At 42.2% G+C, this 26,757-nt stretch overlaps 1 protein-coding gene across 1 annotated transcript in view; it reads left to right on the forward strand.

The window, feature by feature from the left end:
* Positions 1 to 2,395: 2,395 nt before the first annotated feature.
* The window catches only part of stip1 (stress-induced phosphoprotein 1), a 32,079-nt gene continuing 7,717 nt past the window's right edge, over positions 2,396 to 26,757 (forward strand). The window contains exons 1-10 of the mRNA XM_041179981.1: positions 2,396 to 2,522; positions 9,430 to 9,639; positions 11,226 to 11,367; positions 12,126 to 12,267; positions 14,624 to 14,792; positions 15,410 to 15,536; positions 16,609 to 16,711; positions 19,114 to 19,234; positions 19,605 to 19,701; positions 21,685 to 21,809. Coding sequence (XP_041035915.1) covers positions 2,508 to 2,522; positions 9,430 to 9,639; positions 11,226 to 11,367; positions 12,126 to 12,267; positions 14,624 to 14,792; positions 15,410 to 15,536; positions 16,609 to 16,711; positions 19,114 to 19,234; positions 19,605 to 19,701; positions 21,685 to 21,809 — 1,251 coding nt within the window. The 5' untranslated portion in view covers positions 2,396 to 2,507. The remainder of the gene's footprint in view (positions 2,523 to 9,429; positions 9,640 to 11,225; positions 11,368 to 12,125; positions 12,268 to 14,623; positions 14,793 to 15,409; positions 15,537 to 16,608; positions 16,712 to 19,113; positions 19,235 to 19,604; positions 19,702 to 21,684; positions 21,810 to 26,757) is intronic.

The raw sequence follows: 26,757 nt of genomic DNA on the forward strand, positions 1-26,757 counted from the left end.
AGAGATTGGGAGTATTGTAGGGTTGGAGGAGGTTACAGAGATAGGGAGTATTGGAGGGGCTGGAGGAGGTTACAGAGATAGGAAGGGTTGGAGGGGCTGGAGGAGGTTACAGGGATAGGGAGTATTGGAGGGGCTGGTGGAGGTTACAGAGATAGGGAGTATTGGAGGGGCTGGAGGAGGTTACAGAGGTAGGGAGGGTTGTAGGGTTGGAGGAGGTTACAGAGATAGGGAGGTCTCTGAACTCAAGGATTAAAATTTTTAAATTAACATGTTAGGGAAAGAGAAGAGGAGATCTGTTAGTACTCATAATGTGGCAGTAGAGGGAATAGGGAGAATGTGGGAGAATCCAAAACTAGGTGCCATAAATAAATCCAAAGGGGAAATCATGAAAAAAATCTTTACTTAGACTGGCTAAAATGTGGGACTCGCTACCACAGAAAGTGGTTGCGGCGAATGCTTAGATGCTTTCAAAAGGAAATTGGATGAAAACAGGCATAACTTGTTGGTCTTCCAGCGCAAAGAGTTGTCCCCGACCGAGTGTTGCAGACTGGCACATTCCAAGGTCCAGGACTACGTGCTGGGGGACGCACTAAAGCTTGGGGCAGCTGCCGCAAAGGCGCAATGGGGAAGGGTCGCTGTCTAAGACCTTTCTACCACAGTGCACCAAGGGGCTGGGAACTGTGTAGAGCCCCTCAGGCTGTACAGCTCAAAATGAATGTCTGCCAATGATTGTAATATTCATTGTTAGTACTGATACACCTTGTGATTCATGTTGTAAAAGTTGAACCTGATTGTATTTTTGTGATGGCGATTTTGAAATGTTGTTGAAGATTTATGAATGAAAGAAAAGGGAATAGAAAATAAAACTGAGATAAGTTAGGTAGGCTGGGAGAAAACTCACTTGGAATATCAACAGTTGCACAGACTGGTTGGGCCGAGTGGCTTAATTCTGTGTTTATTTTTCTCTATTACAATCAGTAGCACTGGGGGCCATTCAGCCCATTGCCCCGTACCAGCCTTTTAAAAAGAGTTATTTCAATAGTCCCACTCCCATGTTCTCCCCGCCACTGCCCTGTAAATTCCACCCGCACCCCCCCCCCCCCACACCCAAATATTTACCTAATTCCCTTTTGAAAGTTATCATTGAATCTTTTTCAACCCTTTCAGGCAATGTATTTTCAGACAATAACTCACTGCGTAGAAAAATCAATAGCTTCTCGTTGCAAAAGAAATCTAGCTGGAGATAACAATTGCACTGAAAAAGCATAGTTGCGTGTTATTTGACTTGGTTATTTCTTGCGTGTGCGTGGTTATAAATGATGCAATTTAAGTGAGTTGAGGGGTGTACATTTTGCCACAGAAGTATGAGATTCCACACATGATTTTGTACATGGCTGTTTGTGGGATCTTGCTGTGCGCCTACTCTACAACAGTGGCTGCACTTCATTCAGCACTTGCAGGGCTGTGAGAATTGGAAAATACAAATTCTTCACTCGACGTGGCAGCAATATGAAAGTAAATTGCCAAAGGCTTGGGGAGGGAAGCAAAGGTGGGGAGGAAAGAAAGCCTGAGTGGAATTAAAACCATAAAAAAAGGTCCAAAGTTCTGATCTTAACTTTGCATACATTTGCATATTTATTTATTTTTGCATTTCTGAAGCTGCACACCCAGCCAGGTACATAATTGGAAATGCACTTGGGGTTTGCAATTTATTTATAACGACTGTCCAAGCCAACTGGATCCTTCGGCAAAGCTCTCGAATGTTCCCCAGGTTGAAAAACCTGTCAGTCACAGACATGATTGACGGCCGACGGAGCCAGTCGAAAGGTAGCGAAGGAGGATATCAACCAATCACAGGCCTCCTTTGGCGGAGGTGGGTCGGACGCTGCGTGCCGGGGCGGCTATGACTCGCCGCTTCCTGATTGACAGCGCAACTCGCCCCCGCCCCCGCCCTCCACGCCGCTTTGGCCAATGAGCGGCGATTGATAGGCGGGATTTCCTGTCCGGCCGCCGGACTGTTATTGATTAACGAATGGACCAGTCGGAACTGGAAGCTCGTGGGAACGGCGGCCAATGGGACAGAGCTGATGAGGCGGGATCTCCGGAGAATGATTGATTATCAGACAGACCAATCGAAGCCGAAGAAACCTGGAGCGGCGGCCAATGGGAACGGAGAGTTGGCGGGGTTCCCACCCACCCCCGCCACCGGGTGGTGATTGATTATCAAGAAAACCAATGGGAGCGGAAAAGGCCTGAGGCCGGAGGCGGGGGGGGGGGGGGTGTGCAGGGGCGGGATTTCCGTGCAATGATTGATCATCGAGTGGACCTATCGGAATTGAGGGAGGCCGGGGGAGGGGGGGGGGGGTCCGGCGGCCAGTGGGAGCGGGCGGGGCGGCATTTCCGAAAGAGTGAGTGATGGGCCAGCGGGCCAATGGGAACGGGGGGGCGGAGGCGGGATTTCCGGCGCGAGTTCTGGTAAGTTCGAGAAGGCGCATGGTGAGCTGGTGATGGAGCAGGCGAAGGTAAGAGAGCCGAAAACATCCAGAAACAGCCCCTTGTCGAACATAAGGCGGGGATCAACCGCCTCCCCATCAAACCCAGGGCGCCATGAGGCCAGGGGGAGCTGTGGTTGAGGTTGCACTGGCCCATGGGGTGGAGCTCAATCACGTTAAGGGGATAAAATAATCTTTCAAAATGAGAACTAACCTTCATTGAACTTATTCCATTCCAACTCCTCACATTCCCCATGTGGAAGAACCTCCCCTTACCAAGAGGGAAACCCTAGGACCTTTAATTCTGTCCCATGCCCAATATCTGTAATCTTCCTTCAAAATGCAACGTGTCTTTTCCTCTTTATTTGTAATGGGTTTGCAAACTTTTGTGTGTGTGTCTGTATATAAATATCACTTTGTATATTTATTTGTAATATGTGTATATATATATATATATATCTATATATTCATTTGTCTATTTGTAATATATGTGCACATATTTTATATATGTGCACATATTTTATATATGTGCACATATTTTATATATGTGCACATATTTTATATATGTGCACATATTTTATATATGTGCACATATTTTATATATGTGCACATATTTTATATATGTGCACATATTTTATATATGTGCACATATTTTATATATGTGCACATATTTTATATAACGCGCACATATTTTATATAACGCGCACATATTTTATATAACGTGCATCATTTTTGTACACGTGTGTAATGTATGTGCATATGTATTATATGTGTGTGTATATGTATTCATTTTTGTGTTTTTATGTGTGTAATATATACGTGTTGCATCTTTTTTTCTTTAATCTTAAATATTTTGGGGGACATAGGCTTGCCTGCTTTCAATAAAATCTATATCATCCCTTCAGTAGCCTCTTTAGCTGACCCCTGTTCTAAATTTTTAAATGCTTGGTCTTAAAACAAAATTTACATGTAAATTTTGTTTTAAGACCAAGCTTTTAAAACTTTAACTGTTTGGTATGTGTTTTTAAACCCTTTGGGGGGAAAAATGTATCTGCTCTAATTTTAAATATTGGGCTTTTTAATATTCTTTTCAGAGGATGTGGGTGCTGCTGGCTAGACCAGCACTTATTGGCCATCCCTAATTGCCCTTGAGAAGGTGGTGGGTGAGCTGCCTTCTTGAACCGTTGTGGTCCATAGGTTTACAAACTTATTCCCAAAATGTTTATTTTCTCTCATTTTAAATGTCGGTATGGGTTTACATACATTTTATCAAAATAAAATGTATATTTTCTTGATTTTGTTTCTTTCACATAGTTGGCACTGATTTATAAACTTATTTTTAAATGTGTAGTTTTTTTTCTAATTTTAAATATTGAGTATGGATTTACAAACTTTTTTCATTTAAAATAGAATGTATATTTCTTCTTAATTTTTGATTTCAAATATTGGCCTGGATTTTGCACTTGCTATCAGCTATTTGACAGCTTTTGAGTTGTGCATAATGGAAAATGGGACTTTAAATCCTGCTCTTTCTCTCCTTCTCTCCATTGTTTGTACTATTTCTGTGGCTGTGAATTGAAATTATATTTTTGAGTAGTCTTCTCCCTTTCCCCTCTGGTAGTTTTTAAATCTAGACAGCTTTTAAAGTGTGTGCCTGTTTTTAAAATTGAATCCATTGTGTGTTGTTCATTAGGAGTGAAAAATTATCCAACTGCAGAAAGATAGGCTGGTGTTTTAGATGGAATTCCTTCATCATTAGTCCCAACAATCATCACCGAGTCTATTTATAGTATGTGTTACTGGGAAAGCAAGTCTCGGGGGAGTGTTTTTGCTCTGGAAAGCTTTACTTCACCAGCACCCCCCTCCCCCACTTTTTTGTAAAGTTACAACTGTAAAGTTGTCAATTTTTGAGTGTAACAGAACCTCACAAATCAAAATTTCTCACTGTCGAGGTTCCCAAGCCACTAAGTGCTTTCCAGGATAACGTTATTTAAAGCAGCAGAAGCTGAAACGCAGAGGACTCTTACCAGCTGAGTGGGGCTGCCCTCTCTTGCTTCTGCTCTCAACCTGCCTTAATGATAGCTGGGAAATGTGTGTGTGCGCGCGTGTGCATGTTTTCAGTTGTGAAAGAACGAGCATGATCGGATGACCTAATCCCACCTCAACACCTTTGGCCACTGCATCCCTGTCTCAGCTCATCATCTGCTGCAACCCTAATTCATGCCTTTGTTATCTCTAGACATGTCTGCTCCAATCATCTCTTGATTGCTCTCCCACATTCTATACGGTGCAAACTTGAGGCCAAGTAAAGCTTTGCTGCCTGTGTCTTAACTTGCAAGTCCCGTTCCCTGTGCTCACTGGCCAGTGTCACGTCAAGTAACGCCTTGATTTTAAAGTCCTCATCCTTTTTTCAAATCCCTAGCTATCTCTGTAATCTCCTCCAGCTTCACAATCCTCTGAGGTCTCTGCATTCCTCTTATAGCAGCCTCTTGTGCACCCCAACTTTAATTGCTCCACCCATGCTCCTGTCTTCTGCTACCTAGGCCCCAAGCTCTGGAATTAGCTCCCCACAACCTTCTGCCTCTATCTCGCTTTCCTCCTTTAAGACACTCCTTAAAATCGACCTCTTTGAACCATCTTTTGGTCACCTGTCCTTAAAATCATGTGTGTCTCGATGTCCTGCTTTACTTTATAAGGCTCCTGTAAAGTGCCTAGGGAAGTTTTATTACATTAAAGACGCTATACAAATTGTTACCCTAGTGTTCTGCACCATTATACATATTCAAACTTCTAAGTATAACTTATTTCCTGAAGCAACACCTTAGAATCATCAAGGTGTTAATGGGCAGTGTGTTTCACGATTATTTTATGCACCTGGCACATATTGTTTTGCGTAAAAGCAAAATACTGCAGATGCTGGAAATCTGAAATAAAGAAAACGCTACAAATGCTCAGGTCAGGCAGCATCTGTAGAGAGAGAAACAGAGTTAATGCTTCAGGTCAACGAGCTTTCATCAGAACGAATGAAAGACCATCAACCTGAAATGTTAACTCTGATTCTCTCTCGAAGAATGCTGCTGACCTGCTGAGCATTTCTCTCGTGTCTGTCACTTGGTCCACTTCTGATTTAGAACTAGTTCTGGGTGTCTAGTTTCCCAACATTTCCCATCTCCTGCCATCCTTTACCATGGCAAGGGTACATTCTGTAACAGTAGTGGTCATTTCCCTCATTCTGTACGTGCAGATAGTAAAATATGATAGTTGTTATGGAACCTTGACTCGTGTGCCCTTACAGGAGTGGGGAGCGTGTGTCTACCATGTGTTGATGTCCTGCTGGATTGGTGTGTTGCTGCAGCTGCAACTCTGTTGGAACCTGAGTCATCTGATTCACTTTGTTATGAGTCCATTTCCTGTAACTTTTCTGGGCCCCACTCATCATTCCCTTTTTTTGACCAATTTCACAGTTAGTTAAACAGGGATGAAGTATTTTTTTCTGGATTTGCCAACTGTTTTGTTTGGGAACTTCCTAAACTGACCTCTGGGACAGAAATTGTAACCTAACTACATTGTGAACTGCAAGGATTTTATCACAGAGCAGTGTGTGTTTCTTTTCCCAATGTACGGTCCAGATTTTTATTGGTTAGAACAGCTCTTCTTTTCCAGGAAGCCACCATTGTGGGCTACCAGCACTCAGTATTAATTAAACTGTGGCCAAGAAAGCAGCTCAGATAAAACATGAGGCCTGATTTTTAACTGTGGGCCAGTTTTGTGCAGGTGAATTTGAAACTTAGCCGCTGCTCCAGATATAAGTACTTTAACTTCCAGGCTGGGTTTAAATTCTACTGTCAGTTTCCCACCTGTCCTAGAGAGGAAGGAGCAGAAAATCATGTTGGTCAGAGGCTGCGCGTTGACCAGGATTTTTGTTTTTAAAAAGTAACTTTGGTCTTCTGACCTCCGATTCTCTTCCTTGCTGTCTTCACGTTATGGGAAATCCACTGCAGCTGTCTGCTCAGACCACTGTGTTGAGATTGTAGTTGAGCCTTGATGATGATGATGTCAGAGCCACTGTGAACTGTGTGTCTTGGGCAGAGGTGTCCATGCCACTGTTCAGTTCAGCAGCTTAAAATCTGAAACATTCAGCTCTTGTGCTTTCAAAGCTTGTAAGTAACCTGGGTGATTTAATAGCCCATCCACCTCAGTTGGATTGGGTTAAAATCAGCCCACGATCTTTAAACTTTAGGAGACTTCGGGTCCAAATTTCTCTCCACAGGCAAATGTACTGTTGCAGATTGGCGCTGCAAAATTGGCATTAAAACTGTTTTCAGGGTTCATGACATGGATATTAGAATATTCAGATGTGTACTAAATGGTGCTTTGAGGTTGGATTGTTTGGAGAGTAGAGGGAACCTTATCTTTCATCTGTTAGTGGGGACGGGAGAACCATCTTTGCTAGTTGAAGTGGGATTGTATTCCAACTCCAGCTTTTGGCTATCTCTGGTACTTTGTTGCTGCATAGTTCACATTGGGCAAGTGTGTTGGTGAACAACTCTCTCTTACTGATCATTCCACAAACCACACCATCTTGCCTTCACAGTCAGGGGACAGTGTCTGATGGTGAAGTGGGAGAACTTTGACAGGGAAGAAATTCCAAATTCATTCATTACAAGCACTCCAGACCATACTGGAACAAACTTTTACTGTGTTTCTGTTCACTTCATTTGGGTGATGATTTACTCTATACAGCCTTAGTTACTTCCCTTCCTCTACCGACCCCACCCCCTGTTCCATAGAAAGGTTTTCACGCCACCCAGATTTCCTCCAAATTCTGTGTAGAAAGTGTCTTCCTGCATGTATTTGGACAGGACAGGACAAGAAGCATGCATTTGCCAACTCCCCAAATCATTTCAGCTGTATGTCTTACTGAATGTGTCTCTCTCACCGTGGACAGCTTTGAGCATCACTACAGGTTAATGTGACCCGGGGATCCCGTTTGCTGTTCAAGATCACTGGGATAATCAAACTGACAAGTTACTTCTAAAAAGTCATGTAGATGTGTTGCTGTAGTTACTCGTTGATCAGTATTAATGCATCAAGTGTGGTAACAGAGTCAGTCAGAGTAAAGCATTATGTACCTGGGGGTGAGTACGGAATTGTGCCACAAAGTACAATTGTTAAAAAGCAGTCGTTTGTTGACATCGTAGATAGCTAAAGAAAAGTTCCAGCATTGTCGATGATGTCTTTACAATACTGAAGGATGGTGTGGCCTGGTGACTGAGTGCCACATATAATAATGGATATCAGACAGAAGTGTCTGCACTTGATAACCTGATGGATTTAACTGGACTCCAACAAGACAGTTACTTTTTTGTAGAAAACTGTTGAGAGACTTTTTCCCAAACCTAAATCTAATTAAATGACAAGTAAAAACACTTTGTCTATCTTTAATAGTTAATTGAAAGCACTACACAGAACCAAATTCAAAGTGTCAGTGAGAAGTACTTTCTTAAACGTTCAAAAGGTTTTTGGCTCATCTGTTGATGATCCAATTGACCTTACTGAGATGCATATTCAGAGCCAGTTATCCGAGGGTCTGTCCTAACTGAATATTGATGAGTAGTGATGGGTTGTAATGCTGATCCTAGCGATCAGTTAGATGAATAAATCTGCTGGGTGCATGGTTTATCCTGATAATGCCAGGAATAAAGACAAGTTTAGACTACAGTAGAAAAGCAGTGTAGCCTGGCATAGGAGTGGGAGTAAGGCCATTTGGCCCTTTGAGCCAGTACCATTCATTAAGATCATGGCTGATCTGGTTGTGGTCTCAGCTCCATTTTCCTGCCCCCCCCCCCCCCCCAAAAAAAACCCTTGACTCCCTTGCCAAACAAAAATCTGTCTAACCTCCACTACTTTCAGGGGAAGAGAATTCCACACACCAACAACCCTTTGGGAGAAAAAAATTCTCCTAATCTCTGTCACAAACAGACTTCTTATTTTTAAACTGTGTCCCCTAGTTTTAGTCTCCCCACAGAAGGAAACATCTTCCAGGTATCCACCCTATCCAGTCCGCTCAGGATCTTATGTTTCGACAAGATCAGCTCTCATTCTTCTAAATTCCAATGGGCGTAGGCCCAAACTTGCTCAATTTTCCTTCATAAAACAACCGCTCCATCCCAGGAATGAGTCCATCGAACCTTCTCTGAACTGCTTCTAAAGCAACTTTGTCTCTTTTTAAATAAGGAGACCAAAATTGCACACAGTGGACACGCAGTGGATTAAGATAAGTGTAACAAACTTTGTACCTTTTGAAAAGTTTGGTTTTGTTGTCATGGTTCTGAGTACAGAACCTACATTTGAATTGCCTGCATTAAACCTCCCACTCAGCAGTAACAGTGCAGTTGCTAAGAGAACTTGTTTACCCCCGGGCAGAAGAGGAGTCAACTTCAAAACAGCACATTCAAAAGTTCTGTAATCTCAGCCTGTGAGCAAGGTTATAGGGACAGGAAAATGTCTGCGTTTGAAGTTTTCTCCCTGACTCCTCCATGGGTGTTTGGGGAATGTTGAACAGAGAAGTTGCTGCGATGTAGTTTAGAATGGGTTCAGAAACTTGGTGGTGGAACTTTGTTTACTGCTGTTCAGCTGTGGGTCATACATCTAACACAGCATGGGGTCCGAGAACCAGGTTTCAGTAAGCTGCACTCGCATTTTGCAAATAGTTTACTGATTAAAGTTGTGATAGAATATCTCTCATGAAAGGAAGAACCGGTAATGCAAAAAAAAAAGGTTATAACAGCTCTGTGTAGATCGTGGTCCAGAGCTTTCAATGTCTAAGGAATTAATCAGTATGGTTGAATAGTAATAGATTGTCGACTTGTGCAGCTGAACAAGATGAGATGAGGATCTTCGAGTATGGTAACCTTTTCTTTTTCTCTCTTTTAAGGTGAATGAACTTAAAGGGAAGGGCAATCAAGCCCTCAGTGCTGGGAAGATAGATGATGCCATCATATGTTACAGTGAAGCCATTAAGCTAGACCCCAAGAACCATGTACTTTACAGTAACAGGTCTGCTGCTTATGCCAAAAAGGGGGAATATCAGAAAGCCTACGAGGATGGCTGCAAAACTGTTGAAATTAAACCGGACTGGGGCAAGGTATGTAGGCTACCACTCGGTGGGGTTGTTTTGGGGGGTGGGGGGGCAGCAGTTAATATCTGCACAAAATAATTGTCACAGTCAGTCAATGCACCATAGGAATAATTTGTTGTACATGAAGCACTTTGGAGATGTGATAAGGTACTGTATAAATGCAAGTTGGTGTGTTTTTAATGCCTTCAGTTGGTTAAGGAAGGATTGTCAGCTAGGCACTAAAACTCCCTGTTCCTTTTATAAATAATGCCACAGGATCTTTGACATTTTCCTGGCCCGCAGTTGAACTTCTCAGCAAGAGGAATTTTCTCTGACAGTCTTGGTCAGTGCAGTTCTGACCCAAGTGCTGCTCTGGTTGATTGACCTGGATTATGATCTCTGGTGTGGAAGTGGGGGCTTGAACCCACAACTTTCCAACTCAAGTGGGTGCTGCTAACTGGGCAAAGTTAACATTCCTGAGTCTGCTGCATTAGCTGATTGGATTACATAGGTGTACAGCACAGAAACAGGCCATTCAGACCAACTAGTCCATGCTCCTCTCAAGCCTCCTGCAGCCTTTCCTCATCTAAATCTATCATAACTGCCTATTTTTCTCCCTCAAATGCTTGTCTAGAATCCCCTTAAACGTATCTATACTATTCACCTTAACCACTCCCTGTGGGAGCGAGTTTCGCATTTCTCCCCCCTCTAGCTAAAGAAGTTCCTGCTGAATTCCTGATTGGATTTATTAGCGACTGTCTTATATTGATGGCCTCTAGTTATGAATAAGACTGCCCAAGCTTGAGCACTGACTCCACTAAATATTGGCCTAGGCTACCCAAGGACCATGGTTAGAATTAAAAACAAAAAAACTGCGGATGCTGGAAATCCAAAACAAAAACAGAATTACCTGGAAAAACTCAGCAGGTCTGGCAGCATCGGCAGAGAAGAAAAGAGTTGACGTTTCGAGTCCTCATGACCCTTCGACAGAACTTCGTTGATTGACCTGGATTATGATCTCTGGTGTGGAAGTGGGGGCTTGAACCCACAACTTTCCAACTCAAGTGGGTGCTGCTAACTGGGCAAAGTTAACATTCCTGAGTCTGCTGCATTAGCTGATTGGATTACATAGGTGTACAGCACAGAAACAGGCCATTCAGACCAACTAGTCCATGCTCCTCTCAAGCCTCCTGCAGCCTTTCCTCATCTAAATCTATCATAACTGCCTATTTTTCTCCCTCAAATGCTTGTCTTATTAGTGACTGTCTTAGTGGGTCAACTCAAGTGACCCACTTGAGTTGGAAAGTTGTGGGTTCAAGCCCCCACTTCCAGACCAGAGATCATAATCCAGGTCAATCAACCAAGTTCTGTCGAAGGGTCATGAGGACTCGAAACGTCAACTCTTTTCTTCTCCGCCGATGCTGCCGGACCTGCTGAGTTTTTCCATGGTTAGAATTATTGTGTTTCAGATGAGATGTTGTCTCCAGGCCCTAGCTGCTTGTTCAGATGGATGTAAAAGAAGCTCAGGAAGTTCTCCTGTTGTCCTGGCCATCCTCCATTCATCAACTAACGCTGCCTGAAACTATTTGTTTCAATAATTGTGCCACATTTAGGGTTACTCGAGGAAGGCTGCGGCTTTGGAATTCCTTAACCGCTTTGAAGAAGCAAAGAAAACCTATGAGGAGGGACTAAAGCATGAACCTGGAAACCAACAGCTGAAGGATGGAATGCAGAATGTGGATGCCAGATTAGCAGGTAAGAAGCTAGCTAGCAGATACAAATTACTTAATGTCGGGTGGAGTTGGCAGTTTGTCTTTCAGTTCAGAGTACAATATGGCACTATTGTAACAACCTAGCTGTCACAAAAATGATGCGAATTATTTAATCACTGCACAGACTGGACAAGATTTGTGTGTGCAGTTTCAGAAGTGTCAGTCTTAGTTTGGTGACCCACCTGATGAGCAGGGAGGAAAGGCAACGCTGAGTAACAGCCACATCTTCCTTTTTTGTGAAGAAAACCTGAGTTGCTCTCGAGTGCCTTGGAACAGTTCACGTGCCTACCGTTTCATTAGGGGATTTGAAGCAGGTGAGGCAAGGGAACGGATTGGAGCAAACTTATAAGTACTTTTGAGATGTTTTTGACAAAACAAGGTAGTTTTGTCTCTTTGATGTTTGGGCAGTAACCTAGCAGAGCCAACTTTTATAGAACTGCTTGATTTTCATCCATTGTTATCAGTAGGATGAACATCAGATGGATAATCCCCTTCAGCGCATTGCTGCCGTGAGATGAAGATAACAGTTTGGCATGTCGCTGTTTGCAATCCATCCCTGGTCATTCTGTCTCCTTGATTAGAATTAGTGGATGATTCAAAGTTTCCTTTTGCTGTTCAAAAGCCTCCCTATGCTGTGTTGCTGTATTCACATTTACTGAATGATATTTTCAGTGCAGAAGTGCACTAAAATGCAGGGTAATTCCTATTGTTGGACACTATATCTGTATGATTTCTTTGCAGAAAAGAAGTTCATGAACCCGTTCGCTTCCCCAGACCTGTACCAGAAGCTGGAGAGTGACCCCAGGACAAAGGCACTGCTGAGCGACCCTAGCTACAGAGAAATGATTGAACAGTTGAAAAACAAACCAGCTGACTTAGCCACGTGTGTACAGATCTTTTTCAGAGTTTACCTTTACTAAGTTAGATACAAGGTCGATCTTGAAGTCACCTAGAATGCTGGCTCATATCTCATTGTATACAGCATTTTTACTGCTATTCTGGCCACACTGAATACTTATTTCCAACTCCGGGTCTAAATCCATAGTTTTGGAACATGGATTTCAGATCTGGTGAAGGGAGTACTGTGTAGTGGACATTGAATGAAATAATCCCAGTTTGTATCATTTATTTAAACCCATGCAGCAGGTTTTAATCTCTTCACCAGTCTTCTCTGTTGCCCTTTTCTGAAGGTGCTTTCAGCAATACAATTCAACACATTAGCTATGCTCTGGTAGTGCTTCAGGTAGTAAGGAATCGATGTTGGCAGACAAACCATTCGTTTTCAGCCCTGGGCCCAAAGTTCACGTGCGCTCTCATAAGGGATCATTCATTTGCCGTTGGGAAGGGAAACCCTTTGTTTCTTTGCTTCCCTGACCCAATTAGCATCTGTATTACTTCCCTGGCTATAGATTGAATCTAGATTTTTTTTTTCCCTTTTTGTCTAAATGGCTGAACCATCAAGGAAATAACTCACAATTTTTTGTGATGTTTGAGAGAAGTGCAGAGTTAATGTGTCTGTGTCTCTTTCTAAGCAGAATGTAGAATGTTATTCTAAATCAATCCATTTTATAGAAGAAAACTGAGCATATTGCAAGGTTTATTATTCATAAACTGTAGACCTGACCTTTGTAAAATCATGAATCTGTTCTAGCTAAAGTTATACTAACCTGGGGGAGACAATGGCATAGTGGTATTGTCACTGGGCTCGTACTCCAGACACCCGGGGTAATGCTCTGGGGACTACAGCAGATGGTGAAATTTTGAATTCGATAAAAATCTGGAATTAAACATCTGCTAATTGTCATAAAAATCCATCTGGTTCACTTAGGTCACATAAAGAAGGAAATCTGCTGTCCTTTTGTCACAACTCACTGGAGATAATGCACTGTAATGTCAAGCCCCACTGTCCCCCAAGCTGCGACAAATGTGAAAAGTTTAACCAAACCACCAGGTTGCCCTAATTCTGCCTAACTGTTTAATCTAGGTTAACAGAATACAAGCACCAGGTTTGTAGACTGTTTATTGAACAAATTGTCTTTAACTAGTGGTAAAAGAAAGAAATATGAACTGCTAACTTATAACACTATAACTTAAACCCTGTCCTCTTCTTAAATCCCTTAAGACACACATAAAATCTATGTTTTTGTGTGTCTTTTAAGGGATGGGATAAAACAGTTCAATAGCTCCAATTCCAGAGTGCAGGAATTGATGGGTTGATTTTGATCACTGTCTGCCAAATTCCTTTCAGTTCTTGATAACACAAGGTGGTTTTCCAGCACTTTTAGTATTTAGTTTACTGGTTGAGCACTTGCCTTTCAATGTCTCTAACAGAGATTTTCCCCTTTGCTTCTTGACTGGGATTTTCCAAGAGAGAGCAGGTTATCGAGATATGAGGAGGGGGGGAAAAAACTAGATATTATTGTGGAATTACTGGAATCCTCCACACACTGGAGGAGGTGGTTTTAGGTCTTGTTCCTTTCAGGCTAGGAGCTATTCAGCTGCACTGTTCTCACTCAAACTGGTCATCTGACCAGGAGCCAATTAAAATGCTGTTGTCAGGCAGCTCCCTTGGTCCAGGACTCCTTTCTGGCACCATCCTGTCTTTCATTGCGCGCACTCTCACTGTCCCAGGACTGCAACATTGCATATATATCTTATCCTGCTATAAGACCATAAGACATAGGAGCAGAAATTAGGCCATTCAGCCCATCGCGTCTGCCCCGCCATTCAATCATGGCTGATAAGTTTCTCAACCCCATTCTCCCACCTTCTCCCTGTAACCTTTGATCCCCTCACCAATCAAAAACCTATCTCGGTCTTAAATACACATTTAAATTGTATTTTAAGTGTAAGTGTATTTCAAATACACACCTGCTCTGGTGGACATGTCTTTCAACCTGCATCCTTATCCACTGCCCAACAGAAGACAAAAAGATATGTTCTTTACAATGGTCCGACAGAAATAAAAAGATATGTTCTTTACATCACCTCGCCTGGCCTACATGGGCAATAAATGCTGGCCTTGCCGGCGGCACCCACATCCCATGAACAAATAATTTTAAAAACTAACCAATCTACCTGATAAATGGATACTGCTTAAGTGAATGCATGAAGTTGTGACTGGAATAGCCTGAAGAAAACACTACAAAATATACAAAGATAGACAAGAAATTTCTGGCTTTCTTTCCAATTGGGAACAGTATGTTGTTGAATGGAGCTGGTGTCTTCTACTTTCTCAGGAGACTACAAGATCCCAGAGTTATGACAACTCTAAGTGTTTTGCTTGGAATTGATCTACAAGGAGCAGAGGATGAAGATGATGATACTCCAGCTCCACCCCCACCTCAGCCGAAGAAGGAAACTAAACCAGAGCCGATGGAAGAGGACCTCCCTGAAAATAAAAGAAAGGTACTGTAATTGAGAAGAACACCTTGGAACTCATTGTTGTTAGTAGTATGTTAATTATATTGTTAGGCTACACAGGCAAAAAGCATTGTTTAATTAAATACTTTGAGCACATATAAATAGGGGATAAGCTGTTAACTGTGGCTCAGTTGGTCATGCACTTGCCTCTGAGTTGCAAGGGTTTGGATTCAAGTCCCACCTTAGGACTTGCACAAATATTGTGGCTGACACTCCAGTGTCATATTGAGGTTGGAGGTGCTGTTCTTTGGATATGGTGCTCAACTGAGGCCTTGTCTATCTGGTTGGGTGTTGGTCAGAGATTAACTATTTAGGTAGCGCCTTGTTAGTCTAGTGGTTAGTATCCCAGCCTGTCATGCAGGAGCCCAGGGTTCAATTCCCTAACCAGGAAGTGTCTAAATAATTAGAAATAGGGGATAGCTGGACACTAGATTGTGTAGGAGGGGAGCTGTAAGACTGAACAAGTCAATAAACTCGCAGTAAAGAAAAGCTCTATATCTTGGTTTCAGCTTCACCAATTCTGTTAACAAATATCTTGACTAATTTTCCCCTTGTTCTTTCCCATTGTTGTCCTAATTATGTATCTTTGCATTAATCTTTAGGCATTGAAAGAGAAAGAGTTGGGTAATAATGCCTACAAGAAAAAGGACTTTGAAACAGCATTAAAACATTATGAACAGGCAGCAGAACTTGACCCTACGAGTATGACCTATTTAACTAACAAAGCAGGTAAGAATTGCAGTGAATTATTTTTTTAACTTTTTTGAGTGCAGCTGAACCATGGGGTGTGGTGGGCTACAAGTGTGTGGTGGTGTTTTTACTTTCTTACCCTTAATGCATTAGTCTCATTAAATTTTTTATGAGCTTGTATTTCTCTACATTTTAAACAGCCCCAAGAAGTAATTGTATTGCAATTTATTCAAGTTGGGAGTTGGAAAGTTCTGATGAATTCTGAAGGGCACTTAGGTTACTGCAGGTAATGCATTCTTGCCCTCTGGGTCATCAGAAGGCCCATTGGAGGTCATGACCCAGCAAATACTATGGATTGAATCTGGATTTTTTTCCTCGCCTAACTTGCTGAACTTTCAAGGAAATGACAGCAGTCTGCGTTGAGGCTCTGGATTGAGGTTGCTTCTGGGGAATTGTTCGATGTTGGGGCTTTAAAAGAGAAGAGGGGAGAAAGACGTCCAACCAGTCATGATGGGTTTTAATTGCTTAAACAATGATGGGTACTAAATTTGCAGTTTCACTGTACCTTGGAGAAGAGGTGTACATAATCCTTCGTACATTGAATTTTTGTTTCCTCCTTGCCTTCCCAAAATTTCATCTTCTAGGAAGCCAGACACCACACGTGGGTATGGCGGGGTGGGAATTGCATTGATTTTAGCCTAGCTATCTTCCTTTTTTTTTGAAATAATTTTTGAAATTATTGCAGAGCCAGAGAGCTGGATGCCTGTCTGTCCTTCTCACTTGAGTTGGTGCATGGTGTGAAAAGATTCAAACATGGGGGGAAAAAAATTATTCTTTTTTTTGTAAATAAACATTTGCCTTAGAATCAGAGTGGTTACAGCACAAAGGCCATTTGGCCCATCCTGTCTGCTGGCTGGTGTTACACCACCCGCCTTTTCTCCATAGCCCAGCAAATCTTTCGTTGAGAGTAATGATCCAATTCTCTTTGAAAGTCAATATTTATTCTGTCTCCACCACACTCTTGAACAGAGCGTTCTGGATCCTAACTACTTGCTGTCTTTAATGAGCTTTGGCTAGGGTTATCTCCTAAAATAGCATTCTATTCTTGCAGCTGTGCACTTTGAGCAAAATGATTTTGACAAATGCCGTGAAATCTGTGAAAAAGCCATTGAAGTAGGACGGGAAAACCGTGAAGATTACAGGCAAATTGCAAAGTAAGTAACCCATGTGTGTGGTCAACAGAATTTGACTAATCATCAAATATTATCGGATTTACTGAACCCAGCACATAAGAATGTGCTTTACCGGTCATTCACTGGTCCAAGCGTGATAGATCAGTATCACTTTTTATACCCTGTTTATAATATTTTAAATATGTTTGGAATGTTAGTGTTTAAACACTGGTAGTTTTCAGTCTACTGTACTGGAGTCGCGTACCATAACTGTTCCTTCCAATTCTGAAATACAACTTAAAACTTTATGCAGACAAGTTTTGTACAATACACATATCAAGGTTTTAAAGGTCTTCAGATAGACTTTAGTGAGGTGTCTACCTGAAGCATGCTTCTTTGTTCCTTGATAAAGGTTCAAATTACCTTTTTAGTGCCTGAGATGCACTATTTTTCACAGCTCGCATTTATATAAAACCTTACATAAAAAGCACTTCAGAGATGATCAAAAATCACACATCAAACTGTAGGAGGAGACATTGGGAAGGATAACCAAAATCTCAGCTAAAAGTGGTGGGTTGTGAGGAGAGTGTTTAAAGGAGGAGAGGGGTTAAGGGGCTAGGGAGGAAACTATTGAGCCGTGGCAGCTGTAGGAATGGCCACTAATGGTCATGCAGAAAGATGTGCAAGAATCGAGAATGGAGAGCTTGGAGTATGGGCTTTGTGAGATCAGAAGGGAAGAGGTAAGGCCGTGAAGTGATTTTAAATAACTGGAAGGCAACTGGGTAAGTAAAGAGGGATGATGGAATAATTAGACTTGGTGCAAGTTGAGATATTGGTGCAGGTTAAGAGACCGGCAGCAGAGTGTTGAGTGAGGTGAAGTTTGTAGAGGGTAGTGAGTGGGAGGCCAGTTAGGGGAGTATAGCAACTCTGGAAGTGACAGAGGTGTGGACAAGGGTTTTACTGGCCTGTGCAGGTGTCACTCTGCTGTGCCCAGCCTGCCAGAAAGCTTTTTTAAATTGCAAGCCAAGCCCAAAGTGAAAGCAGCAAAGGCTAAGAAAGCAGTGCCAAAGCCTCTACTTGGGGACCCCCACGTGTCTTAGCAAAGAGCTGATCTCTGTTTCAGTACCGGAAGCAGATTTCAGATAGAATTTTTTTTTTCCCACAAATCCAGACCTGTGCTCCACACAGCCCCTCTCCTACTCTCTGCAGTAAAACAGAGGGATGCCCCTGTCTCTTTGGGACTGGGGATGTGTCTGGATGCAGTCAAAGTTTGTGTTAGTTTCCTTGTTCATAGTCAGGGTGAGAGTCTGTAAAACAGTAAATGTGGTGGAGCCGGACTAGAACAGCAGCAAACACAGGCTTTATTATTACCATGATAAAGTTACAGATTATGACAGGGACTGAAGGCTACAGCTATGGTCTGCCCAAAGTTTAGCTGGAGGAAATTATGGCTGATCCAAGACTGGTTTTCAGGCAAGTACTGTATATACTTGAGTAATCGTGTGTAAAAGTCAACCCCTGACCTTTGGTCAAAACATCCAAACTCTTTCTATTTATCACCCACTCACTGCTGGTCAAACTCACCCTGGTGCAAATCTATTTGGAGGCAGCTGTCACTCCTCATGTCTGAGCAGAATGATAAAAATATTTTTTGGCCTCTTTTGCTCTAGTTTTGGGGGTGGCAGGAACAGCTTCTGTCCTGGTAACTCTATGATCTGCTGACACAATGCCAAAAACGATTAGATATTGAGACATTGGGACAGAGTGGATTTCAACCCCTCAGAAATATTAGTTGTTTGGCTGAAAATTTGGTCTCAAACTCTACTTTTGCACAAGTATATACGGTAGTCACAGGTCAAGAGAGGTGGTCATGAGGGAGAGACTGGTATTATCAGCATCACTGGAAAAACCAAGTCAGCTTTCACATGGAAGTCTCCAAGAAACAGCATATTGAAACCGTTCTGTGTACATAAACCACCCCTCTTTATACTCCAATCATCCAATGGATTGGAAACTTGATTCAGGCTATTTTGCTGCAATACATGACCGGATGGATACCCTGATTGATGACATTCAAGTAGAGATGGCAGGAAGACTTGCTAGGCGACCAACACAATCGAGGAGGGAGGAGTTGACGGGGATTGTTTTATTTGAGGAATGAGGGACAGTGCCTAATTTGCATGGGACCTACACAGGAAAATTGGATCGCCAGAAGCTTAATGGGCTCAAGGGAGAAGAAATTTTTTTAAAGCTAATTGCTCCTGTTCAAGCTTGAGATAAAGTCAAGAGGTAATGGTAATCTACAATATCTTATTGGAAAACGATGATTAATTATAGGAGAGGAGAGCAAAGCTGGCACGTTCCCCAGTGCAAATGATGCCAACTCCTCAGCATTTCCCATGTAATTACATTTAGCTGACAACTTAACATCCTTGTCTTTTCAGGGCATATGCACGAATTGGAAACTCCTACTTCAAGGAAGAAAAGTACAAAGATGCTGTTCACTTCTACAACAAGTCTCTCGCAGAGCACAGGACTCCTGAGGTCTTAAAGAAATGTCAACAGGTGAGTTTTCTTTGGTCTTGGAATGGATTTTTTTTTTAAATAATGCTTGAGCAGACAATTGGTTTTAATGCCCCATGTTCCTGGCCAGGGAATATCACCGATTCCCTCCCCACAGCATCCTGTCCGTCTAGTCCTTATGGCTGCAAGATGGGGGGGTGGAAATGGTCAAAAGAATGGATGGTTACAGCTGTTTTAAACCTCTTTCTTTGCTATGGTGGGAAAATGCCTGCCTTCTGTTGCAATGGGTAATGTTTGCTTCTGTGTGTGGGGAATTCCTGTCATGAAAGACTGATCTGAATGTCTGTGTTCAGGTATTTTGTCCAGTTTTACTCGGGGCTTTATTTTCTCAAATAACTCCACTGTTTTGCAGGCTGAAAAGATCCTGAAGGATGAGGAGCGGGCAGCTTACATCAATCCTGAGCTTGCCCTAGAGGAAAAGAATAAAGGCAATGAGTTCTTCCAGAAAGGTAATGCCACATTCAGATTAGGTTCTGCAGATATTAAAATGCGGGAGGAAGCGAGTGTAACCAGTGTTGGGATGTGATTGACATGCCTTTGTTCAAATTTTTTTTAGCAAATTGGAGTAACCCTGTAGCAGCAAGATTCTGACATCTGAAGATGCCATTATGGAACCTGATACTGCCATCAGTATCTAGAAAACAAGTCACATTTACCCTGTGTTTCAGAATGAACCCCAATCAGATTTCACTGGGTTTTTTTTAATACTAGTCCTGTTGCGGTGAATCATTGCTTTGTGCTTCTCGTGGCGACCCACCGTGATGCCATCTGTACTTTTGTATTCAACCATTCCCCTGTTTATTTTTAACAGCAGAATGCATCAAAGCTGCTCACTTCCCATCCTGAAAGTATGCGCCCGCCCCGCCCCACCCCCACCGCACACTCTCTTCCTTTCTCTCACCCCCCCCCCCACCACCCAACCCTAGAATGCATTTGACAATTTAAGTTGGGATATCATCAAAACTACCCAAACGTCCATTGGTTTGGGAGTATCCGGTACAACTCCCAGCAGCAAAGATGGAATTCCAATCCACGTTCAAACTGAGGTTTGGTTACAGCCTCACAGCTATACAGCCTCTGGTTTCTAATGGCAGGAGTTCCAGGGTCAGACCCACCTGAATTTTTATTTGGCAGGCTCTTGGTGACATTGCCCACACCAGGTCATACCAGGTCATAAAATCATAGAAGCTTACAGTGCAGAAGGAGGCCATTTGGCCCAGATCTACCTATTTCCTTTTGATTAGTCCCACTGCTTTTGCTCTTTCCCATGATCCTGCACATTTTCCTTCTAACTTGAGATGTCATTCCTTTGCTAAAGTTACTGCTATTCTGCTTCCACCATCCTCATCTCGGATCATAACTTGCTAAGTTTAAAAAAAATTCTCGTCTCCTTGCTAGCATTTTATTTGCCACTTAAATCTGTGTCCTCTGATTACTGACCCTCCTGTCAGTATAACTGTTTTCTCCCATTCTACTCTATCAAAGTCCCTCATTTGGAACACCATGCTCTTGCACATTAGGTGAAGGGAGAGGGAAATGGCTACAGGACCTACTACAGTTCAGCTTGCTCAGTGAACCCCAAGGTTGTGAATACCCAAATACCCTCAGTTGATTTCACTGATAGAGGTGTATCAATGTTTGTTTTAGAACCAAACCTTCGCCATAGAAATGCTAAACCTCAGGAGACTCTGCCATTTAGCTTTGCTGAGATATTAATAAGAAGTACTTCTGCTAATATATTCATCACTCATTAAATTATTCAAATATGCTCACCCAAATAGGGGCAGGTTCAATATATGTTATTACTTAGTCAGATAATCTCAGCGGTGGCATGAGGGACCAGTGGCCTGGTTCCTACTCACTATCTTTCCAGTTCCTGACATCTGGAAATGGGCCATAGCAGAGCAAAATCAACAGCAAACCCACAGAAACAGAACAGAAATTTATCTTTATTGCAGTAGCTCGCATTGTTGTAATTATTGGAGTTGAGTACTTCAAGAACTGTGATCCGATGGGATGGACAATGAGAAAATGGGGAATTTGCATTCTTACAGTATTGAATAAATGGTTTGATTTAATTGTTGGTTGACTTCAGTGGGGGTGCTGTTGGCAAATCACATATTTAGCATTGAGTCACTTGCTATCTTTGTATTTTTAGTTAAGCACTGGGAAGTTATTAGTTTTACTTTCTTTACACATAGATTGGGTGCTACGTGTGAAGAGAATTAATTATGGGCATATTCTAAGCAAGTTTTTTTTAAGTCATTGAGTCACATTTATAATCAGCAAAATCCCATGAGTATCATGTGCACCTTCTATAATTTGAGGACTGCAAGTTATAACATGCCTGCATAGATCCTGCATGATGCACACTTGCCTCTGTATGAGTTATGGTATGTAATGTATGGATGACCCTCTCATTTTAATCACAGGTGATTACCCACAGGCTATGAAGCATTACTCAGAAGCTATTAAACGCAATCCTACTGATGCTAAACTCTACAGTAACCGAGCTGCCTGCTATACCAAGCTCTTAGAATTCCCATTAGCTTTGAAGGTAATATTTTGTAAAGTATTTTTACGACTGTTACCCTTGCGCTTCCCCCAACTTGTATGGTTGCTAAATTTGGAGAGGAGTAGAGCTGAAACGGAGGATGTCTGGTTTACTCTCTTCACTGCTCAGTTACAAAGGGGTTGATGTGGAGAAACTGTTTTCACTTGTGAATGAGTTCAGATCAAGGGGCAGAAATACAAGTTAGCCAATAATGCATAATTTAGGAGGATTTTCTTTACACACAATGGTGAGAGTGTGGACCCTATTATCACGTGGAGCGATTGTAATAGTGATACATTTAAGTGGAGGATTAATGTTTGATGAAAAAGTGACGAGTGGGATATGTTGGCAACTAGGAGGAGTTAATTCAAGCAGAAGAAGGCTCATGGAGTAGAAGTTTGAGTTGGACCAAATAACACTCTTTTTTGTGATGTAATCATACATGATTAACTCATATTGGCTAGTTAGGGGAGAGGGAAAGCAGTCATTCAGTAGACACCTTTTGGCTACAGGCGGGGAGGGGGGAATATCAGTTTTTGCATTATCCATTGGTCTTTGTAGGATGGGTATAGTTGTGAATTCTGGGTGACAGGATTGGCCCAACTGACCTTTCTACTTCCAGCCTAGATTGGATAATGCCTAGACAGATTTTGCATCAAGGCTCATGCTTTTATCCTGACTTGTATATAAGTGTTAGAGGGAAGTAAGCATCAGCACATTTCGGTACGAATAAGAGAATTTTGGACAAGATAGACATGTTTTCTAAAAGTTGTAGACCCTCGGTGGGATATGGTTTCCAGAATCCATTTTGGTACTTGAGTCTTAACTGTGACAAGATATTAAAATGAATTAGGAGTCGGTCTTTTGGCCCCTGACACCTGCTCTGCCGTTCAGTAAGATCATGGCTGATCTGATTGTGGCCCCTGCTCTGCCGTTCAGTAAGATCATGGCTGATCTGATTGTGGCCTCAACTTCACTTTCCTGATATCCTTAGATTCTTGACTAACAAGGGAGTCAGCTTACCTCTGCCTTAAAAATTTTCACTGACCCTGCTTCTACCGCTCTCTGGGGAAGAGTGTTTTAGAGATTCTCAACCCTCTGAGAAAAAAATTCTCATCCCCATCATAAATGGGAGACTCCTTATTTTTAAACGGTTGCTAGTTCTAGATTCTCCCACAAGTGAAAACATCCTCTCAGCATCCATCCTGTCAAGTCCCCTTAGGATCTTATAAGTTCCAATAAAATCACTGTGTTCTTCCAAACTTCAATGGATGCAAGCCTAACCTTCCTTATAACCCCCTCATCCCAGGAATAAAATGAATGAACCTTCTCTGAACTGCATCTAATGCAGTTATATCCTTTCTTAAGTAAAGAGACCAAAACTGTACACAGTACTCCAGATGTGATCTCGCAATGCCTATACAACTGTAGCAAAACATCCCTACTTTTATATTCTATTCCCTTTGCCATAAACATCAACATTCCATTTGCCTTCCTAATCACATGCTGTACCACCACCTGCAAGTTCCCCCTCCAAGCCACTCACCACCCTGACTTAGTAATATATTGCCGTTCCTTCAAAGTTGCTCGGTCCTTCCTTCCCTAACAGCACTGTGGGTGTACTTACATCACGTAGACTGCAGCGGTTCAAGAAGGCAGCTCGCTACCACCACCTCGAGAGCAATTAGAGATGGGCAATAAATGCTGGCCTAGCCAGCGACACCCACATCTCATGAGCGAATGAAAAAAAAACCAGCATACTTTTCCTTATTCATATACGATGACACTCAGATCCCTCTGTACCACCAAATTCTGCAATCTCTCTCTATTTAAATAATATGCTGCTTTTCTCTTTCTCTTGCCAAAGTGGACAAGTTCACATTTTCTCACATTATACTCCATCTGCCAATTTTTTGCCCACTCAGTAAACCTATCTATATCCCTTTGTAGACTCCTTATGTTCTCTTCACAACTTACTTTACTACCCATCTTTGTGTCATCAGCAAATTTCACAGCCATACAGGCAATGACTCTCCAACAAGAGAGAATCTAACCATTACCCCTTGACATTCAATGGCATTACCTCTCAGAATCCCCACTATCAACATCCTGGGGGGTTACCATTGACCAGAAACGGAATTGGACTAGCCCTATAAATACTGTGGCTACAAGAGCAGTTCAGAAGATAGGAATTCTGCAGCGAGCAACTCACCACCTGATTCCCCAAAGCCTCTCCACCATCTACAAGGCATAAGTCAGGAGTTTGATGGAATACTCCCCACTTGTCTGGATGAGTGCAGCTCCAATAACACAAGAAGCTTGACACCATTCAGGACCCCCTCCCACAAACATTCACTCCCTCTACTACCGACGCACAGTAGCAGCAGTGTGTACCATCTACAAGATGCATTGCAGGAATTCACCATGCCTCCTTAGACAGCACCTTCCAAACCCTTGACCATTATCATCTGGGACAAGGGCACCAGATACATGGGAACACCACCGCCTGAAAGCTCACCATCCTGACTTGGAAATATATCACTGTTCCTTCAGTGTTGCTGAGTCAAAATCATGGAGCTCCCTCCCTAACAGCACAGGTTCTGCAACAGTTCAAGAAGGCAGCTCACCACCGCCTTCTCAAGGGTAATTAGGGATGGGCAATAAATGCTGGCCTAGCCAGCAGTGTCCACATCCTGTCATTAAAAAAAAAACACTTGGTCCCATCATCCAAGTCATTGATATAGATTGTAAATAGTTGAGGCCCAGCACTGATACCTTTGGCACTCCACTCATCACGTCTTGCCAATCCAAAAATTACCCATTTATGCCTGTTGTTTCCTGTTAGCTCTATCCATGCTAATATGTAATACCCTACACTGAGTTCTTATTTTGTGTAGTAACCTTTAATGTGGCACCTTTGCCTTCTGGAGTACACCATATCTGCAGGTTCCCTTTTATCCAGGTTGCTTGTTACTTCCTCAAAGAACTTAATAAATTCGTCAAACATGAATTCCCTTTCACAAAACCTGCCTGATTGCATTGAGATTTTCTAAGTGCATGGTATAACCCTCTTAATAATAGATTCCAACAATTTCCCTATGACAGATGTTAACTAACTGGCCTGTAATTCCCCATGTTCAAACTCCAGGGGGACCAATGCTCACTACTTTTTTCCTTTTTGAATACCTGTAAAAATATCTTGGTATCTGTTTTATGTTTCTAGCTAGCTTTCTCTCATACTCTGATTTCTCCTTCCTTATTAATCTGTCATTCTTTGCTGTTTTCATATTCTGTTCAATCATCTGCCCTGCCACTAATCTTCATGAAATTGTATGCTTTTTCTTTCAATTTGATGCTATCTTTAACTTCTTTAGTTAGCCACGGGTGGTGCGTCCTTCCCTTAGAGTCTTTCTTTCTCACTGGAATGTATCTTTTCTGAGTATTCTGACATATCTCTTTAAATGTCTGCCACTGCATCTCTACTGACCTATCCCTTAACCTAATTTCCCAGTTCATTTTAGCCAGCTCTGTCTTCATGCCCTCATAATTGCCCTTATTTAAGTTTAGAACACTTTTTTTTAGACCCACTCTTCTCTCCCTCTAACTGAATGTAAAAATTATTCATATTATGAAGGTGTTCGCAAGCATGACCCAGATCTTCCTGTTGCTTGCCATTTCGATACACCATCCCGCACTCATGCCCACATGTCCGTCCTTGACCTGCTGCAATGTTCCAGTGAAGCTCAATGCAAACTGCAGGAACAACACCTCATCTTCCGATTAGGCACTTTACAGCCTTCTGGACTTAACATGGAGTTCAACAACTTCAGATTGTGAACTCTGCCCTCCATCTTCACTCCTTTTTGATCCCCTTTTTACAAATATCTATTTTTAAATTTTTATATGTTTTTTCCCATTTTTTAAATTTATTTCCATTCATTGTTTTATCCCCACCTTTTAGCCTATTTCGATCTTTTCTCCCACACCATCCCCTCCTCCCCCACTAGGGCCATCTGTCACTTGCTCATTCTGCTTTCTACTCTTGATGTCACCATTAGCACCTCCTTTAGCCAGTATCACCACCATCAACACCCCTTCCACCTTTTGCTTATGACATCTTTTACAATCTCTCCTTTGCCGCCACCTATCGCTGGCCTCTTATCCAGCTTCACCTGTCCCACCCCCCTCAAACAGTATATATTTCACCACATTTTTACTTCTCTTTAGTTCTGAAAAGTCATACGGACTCGAAACGTTAACTCTGTCTTTCTCTCCACAGATGCTGTCAGATGTTTTTCCAGCATGTTTTGTTTTTGTTTCAGATTTCCAGTATCCACAGTATTTTGCTTTTTTCATATTATGATCACTGCTACCTAGGGACACCTTTACTGTGAGGTCGTTAATTAATCCTGTCTCGTTGCGTATTGCCAGATCTAATGTAGCCTACCCTCTCTAGGTTAGCTGTAGAATGTGCTGCTTTAAGAAATTGTCGCTGAACTCCTCTTCCAGGCTACCTTTGTCAATCTGATTCATCCAAACGATATGTGGATTAAAATCACTCATGATTATCGCCATACCTTTGTCACCGCCCCTATTATTTCTTCCTGTATACCCGGTCCTATAGTGTTGTTACTATTAGAGGGCCTATAAACAACTCCCACAAGTGACTTCCTACCTTTACTATTGCTCATCTCTACCCAAATTGATTCTATATCTTGATCTTTGGAACTAAAGTTATCCCTCTCTACTGTATCAATCCCTTCCTTTGTTAACAGAGCTACTGCTCCACCTTGTCCTAGCTTCCTGTCTTTCTGAAATGTCATATACTCCTGAATATCCCAGTCTTTGTCATCTTGGAGCCATGTCTCTGTAATGGCTATCAGACCATACAAATTTATTTCTACTTCAGCTGCCAATTCATCTGTTTTGTTATGGATATTATGTGCACTTA

Source organism: Carcharodon carcharias, chromosome 37, assembly GCF_017639515.1.
Source record: "Carcharodon carcharias isolate sCarCar2 chromosome 37, sCarCar2.pri, whole genome shotgun sequence".
Taxonomy (NCBI): Eukaryota; Metazoa; Chordata; class Chondrichthyes; order Lamniformes; family Lamnidae; genus Carcharodon; species Carcharodon carcharias.